General features: G+C 41.9%; 1 protein-coding gene across 7 annotated transcripts; it reads left to right on the top strand.

Moving 5' to 3' along the window:
- Nucleotides 1–5,444: 5,444 nt before the first annotated feature.
- On the top strand, nucleotides 5,445–22,517 carry cd99 (CD99 molecule). Of its 7 annotated transcripts, XM_085151443.1 has the most exons (14): nucleotides 5,456–5,748; nucleotides 10,787–10,819; nucleotides 10,902–10,961; nucleotides 11,318–11,350; nucleotides 11,540–11,587; nucleotides 11,738–11,776; nucleotides 12,040–12,093; nucleotides 12,533–12,610; nucleotides 14,712–14,732; nucleotides 14,958–14,978; nucleotides 15,801–15,821; nucleotides 18,684–18,794; nucleotides 18,891–18,944; nucleotides 21,060–22,517. In XM_085151443.1, the coding sequence occupies exons 1-14, from the start codon at nucleotides 5,691–5,693 to the stop codon at nucleotides 21,086–21,088; spliced, it is 660 nt and encodes a 219-aa protein (XP_085007569.1). In that variant the 5' UTR covers nucleotides 5,456–5,690; the 3' UTR covers nucleotides 21,089–22,517. The 7 variants fall into 7 exon arrangements, with proteins under 7 accessions (XP_085007574.1, XP_085007570.1, XP_085007573.1 ...); XM_085151444.1 differs by lacking the exon at nucleotides 14,712–14,732 and having other exon boundaries at nucleotides 5,450–5,748; nucleotides 12,533–12,631; XM_085151445.1 differs by lacking the exon at nucleotides 15,801–15,821 and having other exon boundaries at nucleotides 5,455–5,748.
- The last annotated feature ends 510 nt before the right edge of the window (nucleotides 22,518–23,027 follow it).

The raw sequence follows: 23,027 nt of genomic DNA, 5'->3' as shown, positions 1-23,027 counted from the left end.
TAGAATAGAATAGAATAGAATAGAATAGAATAGAATAGAATAGCCCTTTATTGTCATTGTACGTGTGCAATGAAATTTTGAGTGCTCCACACCAACTGTGCAGAAATAACAAGCAGGAGAAATATATGCAGGCAGGAGGAAGGCACACGTTAGGACTTGAGTCTGTCTTTGAGTGGCCTGATGATGATGGTTTCTCCGAAACACACAAACAGGAAAACAGGGAATCAGGAGTGGAGTCGAGAAAACACAACACACGGACTCAACGGGCAGGTGGACCGGCGAGGACCGCCAGACCGTGACAGTACCTCATATTCATCATGGAGTCGGAAGGGAGGGGTTTTTATTTTACTAGTTCATAAACAATTCTGCCCCCAGGTCCAAAACTTAGATAAAATACACGTAGACATATGTTATAATATATCTAAATGCACCTGTCCACTGGTTAATTACAAGAGCACGAGGAAGCAGAGACCTCACCGCGCAAGCACACGCCCAACCTATTATGAGAGTGCACGTTATTATATATAAAAGGTTTTTTTAGTCTGTGATTTTTACGAATGTGAAGAAGTCAAAGGAGACCACAGCACGTTTAAACAAGGTTTATGCAATAAAATGATTTTTAATGACAACAACAGCCTGGTATCACACAATTACAGGATCTTAAACTGAAGCTGTCAAATCATAATGAAGCAGCTTAATTCAAGCTGCTTTTCATATCTTTGCCCAGCAGGTGTCACCAAAGAGACTGTGTTAAAGTAATGAACCTTTTTCAATAAAAGCTTCACTGCTTGGGAAAAACTTGATTTGGCCATCTCTACTGAAAGCTGTTCAAAAGGACCTGAGAACAACTGAAACAAAAAGGCTGGGTCGATGTTCTTACAGGGTCACCTTGAACAATCCCTCACCTGCATCAACCCAGGTGTATAAAGCTTAAGCTCCTCCCCAGAATAAACTGTGTGTCACAAAGGTTTCCAGACTACTTTATTTATTTATTAATTAATAAAACAGAAGAAAACCTACTGTCAAAAAACACAAACTGTGGTGTGTGTAGTCAGTACCATCAGCAGAGTGCCTGGGTGGGAAAATGGCGCATGTAATGGTGTTGAAAGCCAAACCCAACGCCTGGTGCCATTTGGTTTGGCTTTCGCCGAAGGAAAAGGAGCCAAACGCAGCTATTTAAGGCTTTTTATGGAGTTTTGGCTCACAGGCCCAGGTGTTGCCAGTGTCACTGATTGTAAACGCAAACTCCGCCTCTCCAACGCCTGCAAACAAGACACGCATAAGCCAAAAGGGTCGTCACATATGCAAGCAGTTATTAGTTATGTTACATATCAAGTACGTTTGCACACTAGCATCTATTTACTCCTTCTGAGGCTTTTACACAAAACCACCAAAACACAATTTTGTTTACACGATTCAAGAGACAATTTAAAAAAACTCTGATAAACTTTGTTGTTTTTCCCTCTTTCCTCCATAATTGGTGAGCTCCAAATTTCTCCTATAAAAAGGCTTGGAATCTGCCACTTCCTGTTTGACTCTTTGCAATAAGTGGAATGAGTCCTTGATCAGTGATCAATAACCACTGATCAATAACCATGAGTATCATTCACAGAGAGTTGGGGAATGGCTGCAATCACAGCACGTAAGACGGTGTCAGATGTACCCTTAGGCCCCTCCTCCACTCAGAGATGGTCTTTTACGTAAACGGAGAAACCAGTGAGTGGACAGTTCTTTGGCAGCTCGTCTTGGATTTACAGTACTTGCTTAGCCCTTAGTGCAAAAAGCTCTGCAGCTTCTTTCTCCAAACTAGCGTCTTCCCACCAAAATCCAAAAATCAACAGCAAGTCAGCAGCAGTCCTTCCTGAAGAAAATCACCACTAGAGTCCTTAGTGAAAACATTTTTACTGTTGAGGTTCGACGTGGGGGACTCGAGCGCAGGACTCCAGAATCAGCTGTACACAAGAATTCACAGACTCCACCAGGTGTTTATACAGGAAGTGCAGAGTAGTGCTATAGTGAGGGACGGGGCTCCGGGGAAAGTTCTGCTATTCTCCACACACACGACCGCAGTTCGACACACTGAAGTCAAAAAGTCATTAATCTGAGTAAAAACAAGTTTTTCTAAAGTTTTACTTAAAAATGGTAAGTTGGATACAAGTGTGTAATTATTAAAATCATTACAGTCCAAACTGCTCTTCTTCAGAAGGCGCCTCAGCACCGCCGTTTTAAAGGCAGCAGGGAAGACACCCGACTGAAGAGAGCAATTCATCATGTATGAAAGCTCAGCTTCAAAAAATCCATAAAGTGTTTTATAAAGTGAAGAGGGGATAAAATATCAGATCTGAGCTGACTTTTCCCCTGAAGTGGTGCAAACTGCTCACAGAGCGAGTCTGTGGAGCTGTTAGAATCAGGGTTAAATAAATGATCTATGGTGGAAAAGAGGACCTCGGGATTATTTTTGTTATTACTGATTATTTTGGTGAAGTATGAATTTCTTGAATTCCTTAGTGTATTATTGTACATTTTAAGTTGCAAAGTATTTGATGGTTGGTTGCATTTTTACTTTTCCTCCATCTCCTTTCTGCTGCCCTGAAATTCCTTTTGAGTGTTTTGACTTCTTCGTTTCTCCAGGGTGATAAATGTTTTACGTTAATCTTTTTGGTGGTGAGTGGAGCAACGGAGTCAAGGCTTTTCTTCAGTTTGCTGTTAAAATGATTAAAAATAAAATCACAGGGTGCAGGTAAAATCACAAATTTGCAGCCACTTCAGAGGTTAGATAGCGCCTCCTCACAGTTCCAGTGATGTTAAAAACACACAGTAGTGGTCAGAGACAGCCAAGTCAACAACACGCTGGTGGACAGCTCATGGGTGATGACCAGGTCCAGAGTGTGTCCTCTGTTGTGAGTCGGCTGCGTGACATGCAGGTAAAATCCAAACAGTGAAGAATGTTTAAGAATTGTTTTGATGCAGAAGGATTATCTATGTGCAGGTTAAAATCACCGGTTAGAATTATCATGTTATATTTTGAGTGTATGTTTGTTAAAACTTCAGAGAATCCCTTGATAAAAGCAGCACTGTCTTTAGCTGGTCTGTAAACTGTGACAGATAAAACTGGAGGGCTGCTGAAACAACAGCATGGAATTCAAAAGAGGTAAAATGATCAAATAAAATGTGTTTGGAGGTGAGTGTGTTGGTTAACGATGCAGTCCCACCACCTCTCTCACCACTTCTAATAGGAAAAGAGAAATTAACGTTTGGTGGGGGGGCCTCAGTGAGAACAACTGGTGCATCCGAGCTCAGCCATGTTTCAGTTAAAAATAAACAAGTTTATTATCTAAAATTAAATCATTAATAATAAAAGACTTGTTCAACAGAGAGCGAACATTTAGAAGTGCCATACTGATCGAGTCTGGTGGATATTTAACGGTAGAGTTGAATGGATGTTGACATCTTTGAAGGGGCCGGAGGTTATTAATGTTTTTGGAGTTACTGGATTTATGATGATTCTGTTTCTGTTTGTGATCATGACGGTATTGTGTTGACTGTGGGAGAGAGAGGTCCGAGTCAGAGTTTGTGTATTACTGTTAAAAGTGGAACAAATATAGGAGCTGGGACCAGGGGGACATCAGTCAGTGGCGGACAGATCAGCAGGTAATGTCGGTTTGGGGTAATGATGTACTTGTTGACCACCTCCACCTCCTCCCCCTCTATCTGAACCAGCAGTGGACCTGCTCTGGACCTCCCGAAGCCCAAAACCAGTTCCTTAGCCTTTGAGGTGTTGAGTTGCAGGTGGTTTGTGTGACTCCATGTGACGAAGTTCCTCACCAGACTTCTGTCTCCTCTTCCTGATCATCCCAGATACACCTCATGATGGCCGTGTCATCTGCAAACTTCTGAATGTGGCATAATTCAGAGTTGCAGCAGAAGTCAAGTAATGACATGGCAATCTTTTCATTTTGTAAAATAGTAAACAGCATGCAGAGCACTTAAAAGATGTTCTTCCTCACACACTCACTTGGTTGAAGCAGCATTTTCCACTGTAAAAACACAGAGAACCAGTAATAACATGAACTCATTACATTCAAACTGTCACTGGTGACTGTAGCCGGCTTTAGTGTCTGTTTAGCATGACTTGTCTTTCATACCTGGTTCGGTCCAGCCATGCTTTAGATGTGGTTTAAACAACAATTTCTATTTACATGTTGAGGTTTAAATCCACAGGCGTCCATATTTCTAATGTGTTCAGTGACACGTGTATCAGCTGCCATACTCGTGTAAAGAAGTTCTTTCATGCTACACCAACTGGTTAACTGTCTGTTTATTATAAGAGATAAGAAACGTGCTGATTGCTCTTCCTCTCTATGGTGCAAATGAAATGACTGATTAACTTTAACAGGCTGATGGGGTCATGCTGCCAGGTGGGCAGGCAAGGAGAAAGCAGTGACATGGGAGTTTCCAATGTGTCTCCTAAAAATCTATAATGAGTTTGAATCTCAGTGACCTCAAGGTCAGAAGTTGAGTTTCCTGAAACTCTTGTGATGATTTACAGGGATGTGATAAGCAGAAGGAATCCCAGGTGTGTTTATGTTGCAAATCTGTTGCAATTATGTCTCTACTTTCAAGATTAGGCTTCAAACTTTCCTTTTTGCTAAAGCATATAGTTAGGGCTGGACCAGGTGACCCTGAATCCTCCCTTAGTTATGCTGCAATAGACGTAGGCTGCCGGGGGATTCCCATGATGCACTGAGAGTTTCTTCCTCACTCACTATGTGTTAACAGACCTCTCTGCACTGAATCATATCTGTTATTAACCTCTGTCTCTCTTCCACAGCATGTCTTTATCCTGTCTTCCTTCTCTCACCCCAACCGGTCGCAGCAGATGGCCCCGCCCCTCCCTGAGCCTGGTTCTGCTGGAGGTTTCTTCCTGTTAAAAGGGAGTTTTTCCTTCCCACTGTCGCCAAAGTGCTTGCTCATAGGGGGTCATATGATTGTTGGGCTTTTCTCTGTATCTATGAAGCGCCTTGAGGTGACTTTTGTTGTGATTTGGCGCTATATAAATAAAATTGAATTGAATTGAATTGAAAATCTAGATCAGCTCTTACTATAGTTCTCTGTAATCACACAGGCGTACACATGGATACCCTGAACCGTTGCATGTCATAGTAATCATAGCCAAAAATCCGATTGCTTGTAAAAGTTAAACTGGAACAAACATTGAGGAACAATGTGGTGAAAGTGTGTGAAATGACAGAGGCTGACACACACTAGGTGGCACACACGTTTCAGAAACTTGCTGGTTCTTGTTGTATAAGCTGGTGAGGAGCCTGAGCCCTGGGGCTACGACCAAGCCAGAAAATATGAGTCATCCCATGAAAGACCTCCCTGCCTTAAAAAAGCTCAGTCTTATAGCTACAACTAAAGTACATAATCAGCAGCAAACATACGAACTGTAACATTTATATCCGCTGATGTACATTTTGGGGGAAATCTCTGAAACATTTCAGGCTCCGTTTGCTGTTCTTGTGTCTCTCCCTGCGTCTCACGCACAACGCCCTCTCAGAGGCTGCCACACCCAGTCTGTGCTTCACAGGCAAAGTTGACTCATGAAGTGTAAGAAGACACCAGCGGAGTGTTTCTGAGTCCACAAATACCCGCCGCCGCTCCGCGCACACGGCTACAGAAGAGCCAACATGAAGCTTTGTTTGAGGATTGCGCTGCTTTTCCTGGTTACTGGAACATTAACACAAGGTAAAAGCGCAGCTGCCAGTATTATTGTGTGTAACTGCTTTTTAAGGTCATGCGAGACGATTACATTAATTAAAAAGTTGTTTGGCCACTCGCCAAAAACAAACAAACAAGCAAACAAACAAAGAAGCGCTTGTTTGAAAAGCTGCGTATTATTCCGTAGTGATAAAGTCTTTTTCACGCGCGGACGATATGATCCACACGCGTAGAATAAGACAAATGTTTGTAATAACGTGTAACTTTTGAGGACTGTGGTTCAATGCACACAAAAACACGAAGCAACCTGAGCACTGAACTGTTTCCAAATGCCTCGATCCAAACCGGGATCCTTTATTCACAATTTATTTAGTTCACGAATCCGAACATTGTCTCTGTTAACGACCCTCCTGTGCGCATAAACGTCTGAAACTGCGCGTAACACGTCTCTCTAAACTTTAATGCGTGTGCGCCAATCGCTGATCACGTCATGCCCACGTGGGGTTTTGAAGCAAATTTAATGTTGCCAGCTTCGCACAGATCTACAAATATAGGCTGTTATATATAGATATATATTTTTTAAATTTATATTTTTATATTTTTAAATATAGGATGTTCCTCCCAGAGCGCAATGATGTCATTAAAGAGTTTAGGCTTGAAGCTCATATCAGACGCATTTGCAACCTTTTCCATTGTTTGTTTTCTGGAATAATTACATTAACACTACATTTCATATAATGTTGAAAAATGTTTATTACATGTTTGTTACAGCGTCCTTAGTGTGGTCCTCTGGGCTTTTTGTTCTTTGGGTCAAACACATGATAGCTGCTTCTGGAGGTTTCCAGGATTATCTCCTTTTTGGGAATACACCAAATTCCAGAAGTTGAAGCAATTTGTCACAGGACTGGTACGAGTTCAGAGCGAAAAGATGCTGCTCGTCAGGATCAAGCAAACCGTTTTATTTTCATTCATTTACAAATGAAGGTTGGGGTGCCTGTAGAAAAGATTGTGAGTGCGACGTTAACATGTTAACCTGTGAGTGGGCCTGACGTGGCTGCATATCTGTGTGGACTAATGTGAGAAATGGCCTAAAATGGTCTGTATTTGTACAGCGCTTTACTAGTCCCTAAGGACCCCAAAGCGCTTTACACATTCAGTCATCCACACACAGAAGATCCAAATCAACCAAGCTGATCTTCTCCTCGGTTCAAACAACGACAAATAACCACAACAATAATTCAATTGAACTTTATTTATGCAGCACCAAATCACAACAACAGTGACCTCAGGTGCTTTATATTGTAAGGTAGACCCTACAATCATACATACAGAGAAAAACCCAACCCAGTGGGAAGGAAAAACTCCCTTTTAACAGGAAGAAACCTCCAGCAGAACCAGGCTCAGGGAGGGGCGGGGCCATCTGCTGTGATTGGTTGGTGTGAGAGAAGGAAGACAGGATAAAGACATGCTGTGGAAGAGAGACAGAGGTTAATAACAATAAACACTAAATGACAGACATTAAAGACACTAACAACAAGAAAGTGCTCAGTAACAACTCCAAAAATCAAATACAAGTAACACACATATCACATCATACATACATCTCCAGGATTTGTTCAAGTTATACTCCGAGGTATAACCTTTGGGGACAAAAATCCATCCATTCATTTTCTGCCTGCATCCTGTTTGGAGGCGTTAAGCTAGCTGACAGATGTCAGTCCAGCCTTTGTGTCAGCTACATTTAAAGTTTGCACGCCATTTGCACGTCTTCCTCTGTCACACTTCCTGTATGAGGCTCAGAGCTGGTATGGCTAACCACAGGCATGCTTTCTAAAGTAGGTGGCACGCACTGTAGTTTAGTAACTGAGGTTTCCACTTCACAGCTCGTCACGATACTTTGCATAAATCTTAAATTATAACTGTAACCCAGGAAACATGCCGAAACACCCACACTGGCGTGCTCACCGTGGGGCCAGACGCGCGTGTTTGATGGGACATTAATATTTGGAGAAAAGAATTAAAACACTTTCCAAACTGCAGAACTGCCAGGATGAACCTTCGCCATCGTCTTACATCACCTGTCAGAGGTCATGTAACCATGAATCAGAGCCACACAGAGCTGATCAATAATCTACATGTCATACATATTGTCCTGGCATGAGTCAGAAAAGGCCGTAGGTTTGTGGGACTGTTTGCATATGTGCGTTGTGTTTTGTCTGTCTGTTTTATATTGTAAGGTCGACCCTACAATAATACACACAACAATCCAATGAAGAAACAGACCTACATATATAGGCTGCGTATATATTACATAATAAGCCAAACAATGAAACAACAAACTCCCAGCATGGATAAAATAATCGTAGGAAGACACCAGAGAATTAAACTAAAATGAAACAGAAAGCTTCTGTCGTCCATCACCTCGAACATTTGTCCTGCTGCACTCATCTGATCACAAACTATATTTAAAAAGTGCAAAGCAGATAAAAGGAATATGCAAAAACTAGTTCGGCTCCATTAAAAGTCCGTGCTGGCCAGAGAGCTGCCTTAGTGCAGCTTTGTGCTTCTGGATTCTCGTTTCTCGTTTTATTGCTGCATCCATGTGGTTCAAAGTGCGTCCTGGTTGTGCTTTATAACCACAGTTTAACCAAAAGGCACACGAGTGCTCTAAGCCTGTCTGCAGAGCTGCTGCTCTGAGGCAAACCTGTGTGTGTCTGTGGACGCGTGCAGCACAAGATCAACGGGCCCAGCAAGTGCTGCATTTCTGCACTTGTTCAGGCAAAGTGCGGTTCACACCTCCTACTGTCAGCTGTGACTCGTGCTCTTTACAGCTTCTTGATGTGTCAGTCAGAGCTGCCGTAGCAACCAGCAAATACACCGTATGACTGTATCCAACACGCACAGTGAGCCGTGTGATTAGTGTGGACTGTGGGTTGTGACGATACGCTTTCAATAGCACAGGGAACATTCTGACTCCACTCTGCAATAAAAACATTTCAGCCAGTTTTCCCAGTTCTACGTTCAACTTAGTGAAACTGGTATTTAAGATTCGTTTTAGTACAGTGAAGGTATTTAAAATATGTTAATAAACAAAGGCTACAAATAAACAACAAAATACCAAACATCTTAATAGTTCAGTGATGGTATCGTAGAAAAACGTAGAAATGTAAAACGACAGCGTTGGTAATAAAAACAGCGTCACTGAAACATGGACCTGCTTGCAGCTGATTATTGTAGTTACATTTATTATTGTAGTTACATTTATTATTATTGAAGTTACATTTATTATTGTAGTTACATTTATTATTATTGAAGTTACATTTATTATTGTAGTTACATTTATTATTATTGAAGTTACATTTATTATTGAAGTTACATTTATTATTGTAGTTCATTTATTATTGAAGTTACATTTATTATTGTAGTTACATTTATTATTATTGAAGTTACATTTATTATTGTAGTTACATTTATTATTATTGAAGTTACATTTATTATTGTAGTTACATTTATTATTATTGAAGTTACATTTATTATTGAAGTTACATTTATTATTGTAGTTCATTTATTATTGAAGTTACATTTATTATTGTAGTTACATTTATTATTATTGAAGTTACATTTATTATTGAAGTTACATTTATCATTGTAGTTACATTTATCATTGTAGTTACATTTATTATTGTAGTTACATTTATCATTGTAGTTACATTTATTATTGTAGTTACATTTATTATTGTAGTTACATTTATTATTGAAGTTACATTTATCATTGTAGTTACATTTATTATTGTAGTTACATTTATCATTGTAGTTACATTTATCATTGTAGTTACATTTATTATTGTAGTTACATTTATCATTGTAGTTACATTTATTATTGTAGTTACATTTATTATTGTAGTTACATTTATTATTATTGAAGTTACATTTATTATTGAAGTTACATTTATTATTGTAGTTCATTTATTATTGAAGTTACATTTATTATTGTAGTTACATTTATTATTATTGAAGTTACATTTATTATTGTAGTTACATTTATTATTATTGAAGTTACATTTATTATTGTAGTTACATTTATTATTATTGAAGTTACATTTATTATTGAAGTTACATTTATTATTGTAGTTCATTTATTATTGAAGTTACATTTATTATTGTAGTTACATTTATTATTATTGAAGTTACATTTATTATTGAAGTTACATTTATCATTGTAGTTACATTTATCATTGTAGTTACATTTATTATTGTAGTTACATTTATCATTGTAGTTACATTTATTATTGTAGTTACATTTATTATTGTAGTTACATTTATTATTGAAGTTACATTTATCATTGTAGTTACATTTATTATTGTAGTTACATTTATCATTGTAGTTACATTTATCATTGTAGTTACATTTATTATTGTAGTTACATTTATCATTGTAGTTACATTTATCATTGTAGTTACATTTATTATTGTAGTTACATTTATTATTGAAGTTACATTTATCATTGTAGTTACATTTATCATTGTAGTTACATTTATTATTGTAGTTACATTTATCATTGTAGTTACATTTATCATTGTAGTTACATTTATTATTGTAGTTACATTTATCATTGTAGTTACATTTATCATTGTAGTTACATTTATTATTGTAGTTACATTTATTATTGAAGTTACATTTATCATTGTAGTTACATTTATCATTGTAGTTACATTTATCATCTGGTACACATCTACCTGCCACCTTCCACACTGTGCATGAAACCATCTAATGTGACGTCACCATTCTGGACATGTTCGCTCTGCCGGTACTCCCAGTACTCTCAGTACTCCCAGTACTCCCAGTACTCCCAGTACTCCCAGTCTTCCATTCATGACCCAGGTCACTCACAGCTTCCCACCATGGGCCACACGGGCATGTTTGTGTCTGCTAGTCAAAGCTGGATAACAGTATTACAGACATGTATAGATATAAAGGTATTTATGTGATGTGTGGCCCTCCTGTGGTTACACTCCACAGTCTCCTTTATTAAACTGTAATGCTCTTCCTCGTGTCTTCATACAGATTTCGACCTGGAGGATGCGTTGGGTGCACCAGGTGAGTGATCGTCACATCGGGCACTTTTCCTAGCATTGATTTTTTAAAGGTTTCATTCACTCACTTCTTTCTGTTTCTTTAGAGCCGACACCCCAGAAACCCAAAGAGAAGCCAAAGGCACCAGAGCAACCCAAGAAGGATGGTGTGTAGCTCGCCATCAGTGGCCTTTTGTTTACAATGATGATTATTACACATATGATGATCTGTGTTAGTCTGTCCCATTGTCTTGAACACAATATGTCAGTGTATATATGTATATATGACATTACAGGTGTATTCATTGTAACATATCGTCTGTGTAAATCAAACTCGATGAATCAAACTTGGATGTTTTTCACGCTCTTCTTGTGGTTTTGGCAGAAACTGCTTCATAATAAGAATGTAGGACTGTGTAAATATAGATTTAAACTCATGTCCTAGTTGATGCTGCACAGCTTCCTGTTTTGAAGCCACACACGTGGACGAGCTAACAGACTAATCCATGTGTTTCTCCTTCAGGTGACCTAAACCTCTGGGATGCATTCGGACCAGGTAGACACGCTGACGTCTGATTTTACTGATTTTCTTCTGCTGAGTGTCAGAATTTGTCCTTTTTTAATCTCATGTCTGATTTTTACTTCTACAAATGCAAATCTGTTAAGAATCATAAAACAGCTCATCGTTAGCCATGCTTGGACTGTCCACCAAATGTTTTTGTTTAAATAAATCTTTTTTGCACAGGCGATTCACAGCCGGAAAAACCCAAGAAACCAAGTCCTGGAGGCTCTGGTAGGTCTGCGTGCTGCCTTCATACATCCTGTGGTGCAAGGACACTGATGCTAAGATGGATTTTACATGTTTGTTTTGTGTGTGAGTGTATTTGAAGGTAAATGAATCATCACTTACAGTGTTTGAAGTATTTTCTTTTTTATGTCACAGATTCCAACGGATTCGATCTGGAAGACGCTGTCAACCCAGGTAAGACATGGATCATTCCCATCAGTCGCTCCAGTTTTGTTAGTGCTGGTAATGGTGAGTCCTGGGAAGCGTGAGAGAGAGTGGAGCGAGTTCATCTGTGACTCCTGTGTGTGTGGCTCAATGCTAACGTGGTGCTATCAGAGCATGGTAGACGTGTAGCTACTGTGCTAACAGGTGGGCCTTTGCCCACATAGACTTTAATCCATCTGCTTTGTTTATCGTATATATTATTATTGGTTCCCATGATGCATTTGTATTTACAGGACCAACCACCAAACCTGACAAACCTGCTGTCAAGCCACCAAAGGGTGGAGGAGGTAAGCCTGTTTCATAAGCTGCTGTCAGCGGCAGGTTGTTGGTTCGACGCTGATTTATGGATGAGATTCCAGTTCAGCAGCTCTGACCTGAGGCTCTTTCTCTTTGCTTCCCCGTCAGTTCGTCAGTGCACATCATGAACGCCAATAAACATAATAATTGAGGCATTTTGAGGCTCTAATCACGTGACCTTACATATGCTTTTCCTGTCACAACCATGAATGGAAATAAATGAACATTTACCTTTTTAAGATATGACAACGACTGAATTCATCAAGAAAACCAACATTTGTGTTCACTGATCATCGAGCGGTGTATTTGTGGCAGATTTTCAGTCTCAGCAGATGTTGTTAAAAACAGCTGTAGCGGTGCAGAGCTGGCCTGTGGAAGTGTTGGTGATGTGACGCCATAATTGGTTGTTTATGCCTCGTCATTTTTCAGGTGGTGGAAGTTTTGATGATTCCGACTTGTTTGATGTGAGCGGTGGAGACTACAAGCCTGATGGAGGCCGCTCAGGAGGTACGATGACGGTTATTTTATGTTATTTTATCGTGATTGTGCTTTTTATGTCTGTGTTTTGGCTCCAGTGTCACCCTAAATCACAGGAGTCCAACTCCAGGCCTCGAGTGTCCTGCAGGTTTTAGACGTGAACTTGATCCAGCACAGCTGGTTTAAATGACTGAATGACCTCCTCAACATGTCTTTACGTTCTCCAGAGGCCTGGGAATGATGCGATTCAGGTGTGTTGACCCAGGGTGAGCAGTTGGACACCCCTGGGATAAATAATCAGGATGTTAGTTGTTGTGATTCCAGCTGTTTACTGCTGGTGTTTGCAGCTCACCTTTGATTATATAAACGACAGACGGCACTATAATACGGTCTAAATCTGCACTGTAGCTGATAAGTATGTTTTTACTGCTGTTATGCAGTTTTTGTTCCCATGTGTGAGTCAGATTCAGTGGTTCCAGTTTTTTAGGAAACATTTTGGAGTTGTGCAGTTCTTCCTGTCTATTGTTGTGTTTTGTTGCCCTTCACTACCGCTGACTCTGCCCAGCTGCTACAATGGTTTCATGTGTCACTGGAGGACAACAACACATTGATATAATGTCACAGTAATGTTGACGCCCTGTGGCTCTTCTCCAACACTGTTTCATTATTTATCCCTGATGTTGTCTCGAGGGAACTGAAGTTACGTAAAGACAAAAGAGACAAAAGAGACAGTTTTCATCTGCAAACATGAGCAACTATCTTTTTATTTTTAGTCTTTATTGCAGTAGATTTTTTATCATTGAGGTTGATGCATTTTGGCCCTTATTTGTTATTTAATGAGTTTCCTGCACATGTTTAACCGTTCCATGCATGAATTATGACAACCTCACTCTGGATGGTTTTTATTCATCTTTAGGCAAGAAAAAAGATTTTTGAACTTCATTTTTTTAAACGTGTACTTTTCAGAGTTTTTTACATCCACTTAGGTAGACAACAGGCACACGAATGAATAATATACACTGTGTAAAAACTATAAAATAACTCAAATATTTTTGATAAAAAACATGTCAATATAACAGCATGTATATAAACTATAATAAATATGGTTTATGTGCAAGTATACCATCAACACTGACAGACGTACAAGTAAACAGCCTTTGCATAGCTGCAGCGACCGCCGTGTGTGAAAGGTCAAAAAGCTGGGATGGAGCTTTTGGAGGTTTGATTATGGGATATAAAAGCATTTTCACTTTGTTGTTTTTGACTTGAAGTGGTCACCAGAACTAGGAAGGTGCTACGTTAGGACCAGTCTGAGGTCCTGTGAAGAGCAATACTGAGCTGCTGACCTTTAAATGACTAGAAGCTATTTGTTACCACCAGTTTACCAAAGGACAGATCAAAACATTGTTTATCAGAACATCTGCAATGTTGTTTCTTCTTATCATTGAAAAAAGGAAAATACAGGAAAACAAGTTTAGATCTTTTTGGTTTTTAATTCCAAAGTATTATCTCCTAGAGCAGCGGTCTCCAACCTTTTTTGTGCCACGGACCGGTTTATGCTCCACAATATTTTCATGGACCGGCCTTTAAGGTGTCGCGGATAAATACAACAAAATAAAACTAGTACCGGTACAGAAAAAAAGAAGATTTATTCATAACACACGTGAAAAGACCCAGGAAAACCGAGTTAACGATAAAAACGATAACAAAATAACACTGAAAACCAATAAAAACCCTGAAAACTATACATTTCACACCTGAGCCTCAACTCTTGGCCCGGTACCAAACGACTCGCGGCCCGGCACCGGTCCGAGGCCCGGGGGTTGGAGACCGCTGACATAGATAATAGGCCACAGGCCTCGAGGGCTGGTGTCCTGCAGGTTTTAGAGATCACCTGAATCACATGATCAGTTCATTCCCAGGCCTCTGCAGACCTTCAGGACATGTTGGATCAAGGACACATCGGACTCCGGAGGCCTGGAGTTGGACACCCTCGGTCTTGGTTTAGTGACGGCATTAAAATAATTAGTTGTATTTTGACCAAAGACAGGAAAGTCATGACTGAGGTTTGTGATGTTAATTTGCTGTGCTGAGGTCAGCTCTCTGACTGACGTCTAACCTCTTCTTTCAGGTCGTGCCATGGATCCTCAGGGTATGCAGTACTTTGGTTCATCTTGTCTCGTTTTTATTCTACCTTACAAATATTTTTACTGCATGTTTCATGTAACAAGAGCAGCAGGAGTACACACAAAAAATACTTTGCTCAAGATCAGCCAATGAGCACGCTCATGTTAGCATTATCATGACATCAGTGTCACAGTATGAAGCACATGTCTGTGATAAACAGTTGATTAATGTGAGTCCCGTGTTCTCACAGGTGGAGCTGAACAGCCTCAAGGTGAGTCCCACGTTTACTCTTCATGCTTCGCCTGGACGAGTGCAGAACTGCAGCACTCGATGTTGTACTGTGCACGATCTGATATCCTCGTGTTGGTGTTGTTCCCAGATCATCATACTAAAGGTTGTTCCAGGATCAACATTGCAAGTGACCAATCAGAATGTTGTGATGTCATACTTTTGCGACTTCGGGAAAAACCGGCGTAAAACAAAAAACTGTACTTAAGCTGCGAGAAACCGCCTTTGTCCGCCGATCAACGGACCCTAACCCTGACCCTAACCCTGACCCTTTAATAAACGCTAAGCAGAATTGATATTGTCCTTGCAACATTGGAATTTCATAAATGCACGAATGGGTTGGTGCGCAAAAGAATAACGTCACAACAATGTGATTGGTCACTTGCAATGTTGAACCTGGAACAACATTTTCATGATGATCTGGGAACAACAGCAACACGACGATATCAGATCATCCGTTGTACTGCACACACACACACACACACACACACACACACACACACACACACACACACACACACACACACACACACACACACACACACACACACACACAGGTTTGCCTCAGAGCAGCAGCTCTGCAGGCTCAGAGGACTCGAGTCCTTTTGGTTCATCTGTGGTTATAAAGAACAACTTTGAACCACATGGATGCAGAAATAAACAGAAAAACGAGAAACGAGAAGCACAAAGCTGCACTCAGGCAGCTCCTCGTCCTCGTGTTAGCATCATCATGACATCAGTGTCACAGTATGAAGCACATGTCTGTAATAAACAGTTGATTAATGTGAGTCCTGTGTTCTCACAGGTGGTGCTGGACAGCCTCAAGGTGAGTCCCACGTTTACTCTTCCGTCCATGCTTCAGACCTGCAGTGTGTCCATGATGAGGACCATGCTCAGTCTGTGTTCAGTGTTCTTGTTTTTATGATCACGTGGTTTAAACGTGGTGGTCATATAATCACGAGCTGTAATAATGACAGCAGATCATGTGGTTGTGCAGTCGCTATAAAAAGGTTTCAGCACATCAGACCAACATTTATCTATTCGGCCTTGAAGACACGCAGCTCTTCTTCCTGTGTGTTTGTCTTCAGAATCGAAGCTCTTGTTGTTGGTCATTTCCTGTTTCCTGTCATGGAGGAAGCACCACAGAATGCCTTCCCTACATTAGTTTTTATCATTATGGACTTCCTGTTACTAGCTGTTTTGAAAGCTCCTCACCTTGGTGGGAGGAGCTGGAGGATGTGCTGGCTGTTTGATGGGTTGCTTTTGTCTAAGTTGCTGATGAGCCTGATTTCCTTCACACGGCCCCCCGTCTGGTTTCTCTGGTTAAAACGCTGCTACGATTGTGTCGTTGCAGATCCAGACTTTCTGTGGGGGAACATCCTGAAGATGTTAGACGCTAACATGCCCGAGGAGGTCTATGTGTGGATGTCCAACTTAAAGCGAATCTTAACGCCTCTGTTAGAGCGGGCCATGGATCTGTTACGAGCTGTGCAGTGAGCTGTGTGGTTTACAACCTCTGATGGACTCACAACGAGCAGTTAGACACGTTGTTTTGCTGGGTGCCACGATTGTGGTCGTTGGGATACTTTTTATATGTTACTCGCATTTTCTGTGTGTAATTTGTTGCTGTGCAAACAGATGTGTGCTTTGTAGTGCTGTGACAGTCAGAGTGGACCACATACCAGCAGCACTTCATACTGGGAGAGTTTGTTAACGTCTGACTGTGAATGTAAATGTTCATCCATGTGGGGATCCTGACAACTGGTTTGCTGACTGGGAATCAGGTTTTTCACTGCCATCACGTTGTGTCAGGACACGCCTGCTTACCTCTTCCACAGTCGGCATTCCTAGGATAGCATTCAAAGCCTCAGCTGACACATCCAACATGCAGAGCTGCAAACTTCCCGGGTTAGACTTTCTGACGTGTGATCCGATGATGCTTCTTCTGTTCGGCGCAGCTCAGCTTCTGCTCTTTGTACGACTGGAGTTTTGGTTTTTCGTACGTTTGCTTCGAGTCTTTGAGGGATTTTATTTTGGGAAAAGTGTAACACATGATAATAAAATCATAAAAGCAGCTTGAAATGGTGAGTGTATTTGAAATATGATTCCTAAACCCACGAGAGTTGTTGTGCTGTAGGATTTATGTCCCAGTATCATAATAACAGACATCATGCTGAGCCCTCAGGTTCCTGTGTGAGACAGGAGAGCAGTGACATTCTCCACATTTCCCAGCAGTCAGTCACGCACAGGCTGCCAGCCTGACGTGTAGTCTTGTTTAATATCCAGGCCACTCCCTGTTTCAGTGATCAGCAGCATCATGAGACACTCGGTGACTCAGTGAGGCTTCAAAGAACAGCTTCATTATTCATGCTGCCACACCCTGCTCTGGAGCTGCTGTATCTGCTTTTCATTTGCCGTCCTGCACATTTTTAACTGTGGCATTGAAAGTTATTAACGCCACAGGTACCGCCATCGTGTGGTGAACTGTGGTCATTACAGCTCGTGGACTGGGTCTGGATCAAGCTTTTTGAATTGTTCTTGAAATCTTAACTCTAACGATCAAACACAGAGCGCTGTTTCGATTTCTCACTTGAGCAGGTATCAAGTTACAAGTATTTGCAAACATTTGCCATCTTAAAGCAGAGGTGTCCGACTCCAGGCCTCCAGGGCCGCTGTCCTGCAGGTTTTAGATCTCACCCTGGGTCAACACAGCTGATTCACATGATCAGTTCATTCCCAGGCCTCTGGAGACTTTGGCTGTATCCCAATTCAGGGTCTGCAGCCTTAAAGGCCGCATTTTAAGGCCGATTACGTCACAGCGACGCGACGAAGGCTGTCCCAATCCAAAGGCTGCTCGAAATGCGGCCCTCAAATGCGTCCTTCATTTCCCTGAATTTTAAGGACGTGGCGGTGTAGACTTCGTGGCCCAACATATCCCAGAATGCATAGCGGGGCGGTGGGTGTGGATAATTTTGCCGAAAAAAACTGCGGATGAGGGGCACCCGAAGAGTAACTTAGTAAACTAAGTACTGAATATTATGTCACTTATTTATGTGCAAATGTTTAATAACGAAGATCATTAAAACATTACTGTTGGCCACATGTCGGGAAAGTCATGTGACATTAGTGACGTTTGTACTAACTTGGTTTTAAAGCCTTTACTTTAAAATATACGCCGTTCAATAGCTGAGCTTAATCAGAGAATGATCAAAGCTCATGTAGAAACAAACAAATGAACAAAAGATTTTCTCCTTCACTTCTGTCAAACAAAGCTGTATGAAACGTTTCCAGCTGTTAGTGTCATGGTTGCTAGGCAACCTGGGCAGCGCGACGGAGGCTAGACCGTCCCATTTCACAAGCCTCGCAATTCCAGCCTTAGCGGTCTTTGAGTACGCGGCCCTTGAGGATCGTTGAGGCTGCGTACTTTAAGGCTGCAGACCCTGAATTGGGACACAGCCCTTCAGCACATGTTGAGGAGCTCATTTATCCATTTAAATCAGCTGTGATGGATCAAGGACGTCTAAAGCTGCAGGACGCCGGCCCTCGAGGCCTGGAGTTGGACACTCCTGCTTTAAAGTGATTTTACTCTGATCTTGATGAACGAAGTCATTTGACACCGATTAAAAATAGAGTTTGAATAAATACATTTAAAGTCCTTTCCAGTAATGTGTCCTTTTCCCGTTCGAAGGGAGTGGTCCGATCGCAGGGATCATCAGTGCCGTCGGCGTTGCCCTGGTGGGAGCAGCGTCCAGTTACTTTGCTTATCAGAAGAAGAAGCTGTGCTTCAAGCTGCAGGGAGGTCGGTATCCCTCATGTCTGTGATGATGAATTCATTACTGCTGATTACAGATGACAGGACTCTGACGTCATCCTGATAAGAGTGTTTCTGATCCAGGTGCAGATCCGGAGAGTGGGAAAGGACACCAAGGCACTCGTTCCGAGCCTCAAGGTAAGTTCTTACAGTCCACGCACGGTGGCGTGACACGCCCCAAAGCTGCCCGCGCCACTTTTGGTGTTGTTTCGCCTGCACATCTTGATTTTTGTAACCTGGCATGCGGCATGGTTGAAGACGTGAGTGTACGATCGTATTCTCTCCACCATCAGGGGCGAAGGGCTTCAACAGAATGAAATGTGAGGTTTTTGGAGACACAAGCCTGTTGTCTTTGTTTCCTGTCTTTACTTTGACACCAGTGATAACTCAGTTTATTTCTGAGAAGGCTGCAGAGCGTCAGCCTGTGACATGGCCATGAATCAGGATTAAGCTGGCTGCTTACTACCAAGTTACAAAAGGTGTCTTAATAAGGAGTTTTCACTGGACTGAGATCTGCTGAGGACAACAGCATCACCTCATCAAACTGTGCGGGCGACCGTGGCTCAGGGGGTTGGGAAGAAGGCTCTCTGTCCTGGTCGTTGTGTCCTTGGACAAGACACTTCACCTACTGGTGATGGCCAGAGGGGCCGATGGCGAGATATGGCAGCCTCGCTTCTGTCAGTCTGCCCCAGGGCAGCTGTGGCTACACCTGTAGCTGCCTCCACCAGTGTGTGAATGTGAGAGTGAATGAATAGTGGAATTGTAAAGCGATTTGGGTGCCTTGAAAAGCGCTTTATAAATCCATTATTATATGAGTCACCTCATCAAACCGTTCATGAACCTTCATGAGGAGACCACACCCATCACCTTTCATCAGAAGATGAAGGTGATCGCTGAGACCTGCCTTGGGTCCTTGACTGTCACGCTGTCACAGAGTAACAGTAAAAAGGACCTCTCAGCTTCTCATTACAGATTCTCATTACATTACTTAATAAGGAGTTTTCACTGGACTGAGATCTGCTGAGGACAACAGCATCACCTCATCAAACTGTGCGGGCGACCATGGCTCAGGGGGTTGGGAAGTGTATCTGTAACCGGAAGGTTGCCGGTCCGATCCCCGGGCTCTCTGTCCTGGTCGTTGTGTCCTTGGGCAAGACACTTCACCTACCGCCTACTGGTGATGGCCAGAGGGGCCGATGGTGCGATATGGCAGCCTCGCTTCTGTCAGTCTGCTCCAGGGTGACTGTGGCTACACCTGTAGCTGCCTCCACCAGTGTGTGAATGTGAGAGTGAATGAATAGTGGCATTGTAAAGCACTTTGGGTGCCTTGAAAAGCGCTTTATAAATCCATTATTATATGAGTCACCTCATCAAACCGATGATGAGACCACACCCATCATCTTTCATCAGAAGATGAAGGTGATCACTGAGACCTGCCTTGGGTCTTTGACTGTCACGCTGTCACAGAGTAAATGGTAAATGGCCTGTATTTGTAAAGCGCTTTTACTAGTCCCCTAGGGACCCCAAAGCGCTTTACACACCCAGTCATCCACCCATTCACACACTGGTGGAGGGCCACAGCTGCCCTGGGGCAGAGTGACAGAAGCGAGGCTGCCATATCGCGCCATCCGCCCCTCTGACCAACATCAGTAGGTGGTAGGTGAAGAGTCTTGCCCAAGGACACAACGACCGAGACTGTCCGAGCCGGGGCTCGAACCGGCAACCTTCCGATTACAAGATGAACTGCCGACTCTTGAGCCACAATCGCCCCGTAAGTAACAGTAAAAAGTATCATTCCTCCTCTGACCTCTCAGCTTCTCGTTACAGAGTAGATTCTAGTTACTGTAGCTTTAGTGTCACTGGTTTTCTCAGCTGTGATGAGTGATGACTGGTCAGTCAATAGGTTTAAAACTGTTATGCTCTGAAATGTGTGACCTGAGCAGTGAGTGAGCTAACACATGTTCATTGATATGATAAAGTCATGTTAAGTGTGAACTAGAAGGAGAAAAAAAGTGAATATTTAAAATGTTTGAATGCAGATCAGTCTGCTGTTTGCAGCTCGAGTACTAAAGAATGATCAGGGGGAAATAATCAGTGATTATATGTAAAGTCTTAAATGAAGGTCTGATGTAGCGTGATGTTGGCAACATCCAGAACAGCACCAAAGATAACTCACAGTAACTAAACCCAGCTGCCCCCTGGTGGTGACTGTGAGCAGGCACCGGCTGATCGCTGTGCTCTTTCTAACTCCAGTTCTCAGCAACCTGCTCCAGACAAACTAGACGCGTCTCTCCTGCTGCCAGAGGACTTCAATCAACTTCCAGTGTTGGTGGTGCTTCTGCAGCCTGATCAACTACAACTGTAGCTTGAAGACTGTCCGTTTGCAAACATCTGAGTGTGCATCTTCTCTTTGTATCTTTAACAAAAATCAGAATATCCCAAAGGGGATTTGTGTTTGTTGGCTGTGTGTAACTGCTGTAAAGATGAATACTCTGTGGTACACACATTTATTTTAAAGTAGGTGCAAATATTCATGCAGGTGATATTTTTAACAGTAAGTCTCCTCTGTAGGGTTTAAACACTCGTTACTACAGTTTACTAAAGTAAAGACACACATAGACTATTCAGCGTAGCGCACACCTCTGCAGCACACCTCTGCAGAGCACAGGGATATAAAAGCTGCTGTGCAGTGCAACATGAACACATCCCAACACAGCAGTGACCCCGTTTGGAGCAGGGTGTGTTCATGCTGGTCAGCCGGGTCCCTGGAGGTGTTTCAAACTGAAGGAGAGCTTCCATTAGTTGAGCTGTAGTTTAGGCTCAGTGTGTGACCAATGAAATCAACTGGAAATGTGTATTTTAGAGTAAAAGAAGCGTGTTTGTCGCATGATTTAAGCGTTTAGTGGAAGTGCACGTTCTTCAGGAGGCCACGCACATTTCCAGTGATGGTAAACGAACATGAAGCACAGCTCGTGCTGAAGCCAGGAGATGTTTGTAGAGCACATCTGTTCATGAAACACAAAAATGCACATTTATTAATGCACTAGACAACTCTTAGGATCTTTGCTCTTAATGTTACATGCAGCACAAACATGAGCTTCTTGCTATCTTGATTATAAAAATTCATTTTTCTCCGTCTGTCCAAAACCTTTTTATCTGCTGCTTTGAACACTCAGAATCAGCAGCTCTTTATCAGGATATGATTTATGTACACAGTGTGCGGATCATAAATACGATGTCTCTAAAAGAACATATCTGGTATATTTCCATGGAGGTGTAGATGTGTCGGCACATGTTTAAAACAAAGGTTTAATGAATCAGTGCCTTAGAAGAGCAGCAGCCACAGATCACCGACGCCGGGCCGACGCATTTATGCTCATCGAGTGTTTTAGTGACACGTGCTGTCCCACAGACTCACACTGGGACATCAGTCATAGATGATCACATCACAGTCTGAGGGCTCAGCAGCAGACAGACTGTGACGTGAACTCTTACGATGCTAAAGTATTGAAACAGTTTGCGTCCCTGTGAGATGTAGATAGATGTGTGTACAGATGCTTCGAGCTTTGTTAGTCTGTTACTAATTTGTCCGGGTTTACAAACCGAGATTGTTATTTAGTTTTTTACATCTGACTTAGATTAGAGAAATGTTGCATTTGTGAGTGGATTTGATGCAAATGTTTCAAATAAAATGATCTGTGTTTGTATGAACCCTCGTTGTGTTTAACCTGCACCAAGTCCACACAAACATACCTGAGCAGCTGAAAGTGCTCCCATTGTTAAAGTTTCATTTTAAACCCTTTTGTTGGAGTGCAGAGGCAAAGCTATTGGACTTGTTTCATATCTAAATGCTTCTCTAGTTATTATGAGAATACACATATTCAGGTAAAGATCGTACAGTAATGCAGAGAAGATCCCCTTTGAGCGCTTTGGTGACAGTGGGAAGGAAAAACCCCCTTTCAACAGGAAGAAACCTCCGGCAGAACCAATAAAAACGAACGATTCAGTGCAGAGAGGTCTGTCAACACATAGTGAGTGAAGAAGAAACACCCAAAGCATCATGGGAATCCCCTGCAGCCTACGTCTATTGCAGCATAATTAAGGGAGGACTCAGGGTCACCTGGTCCAGCCCTAACTATATGCTTTAGCAAAAAGGAAAGTTTGAAGCCTAATCTTGAAAGTAGAGATAGTGTCTGTCTCCTGAATCCAAACTGGAAGCTG

The sequence above is a fragment of the Neolamprologus multifasciatus genome, chromosome 23 (assembly GCF_963576455.1).
Source record: "Neolamprologus multifasciatus chromosome 23, fNeoMul1.2, whole genome shotgun sequence".
In the NCBI taxonomy this organism is placed as follows: domain Eukaryota; kingdom Metazoa; phylum Chordata; class Actinopteri; order Cichliformes; family Cichlidae; genus Neolamprologus; species Neolamprologus multifasciatus.
This window is presented reverse-complemented; position numbering and strand designations above follow the sequence as displayed.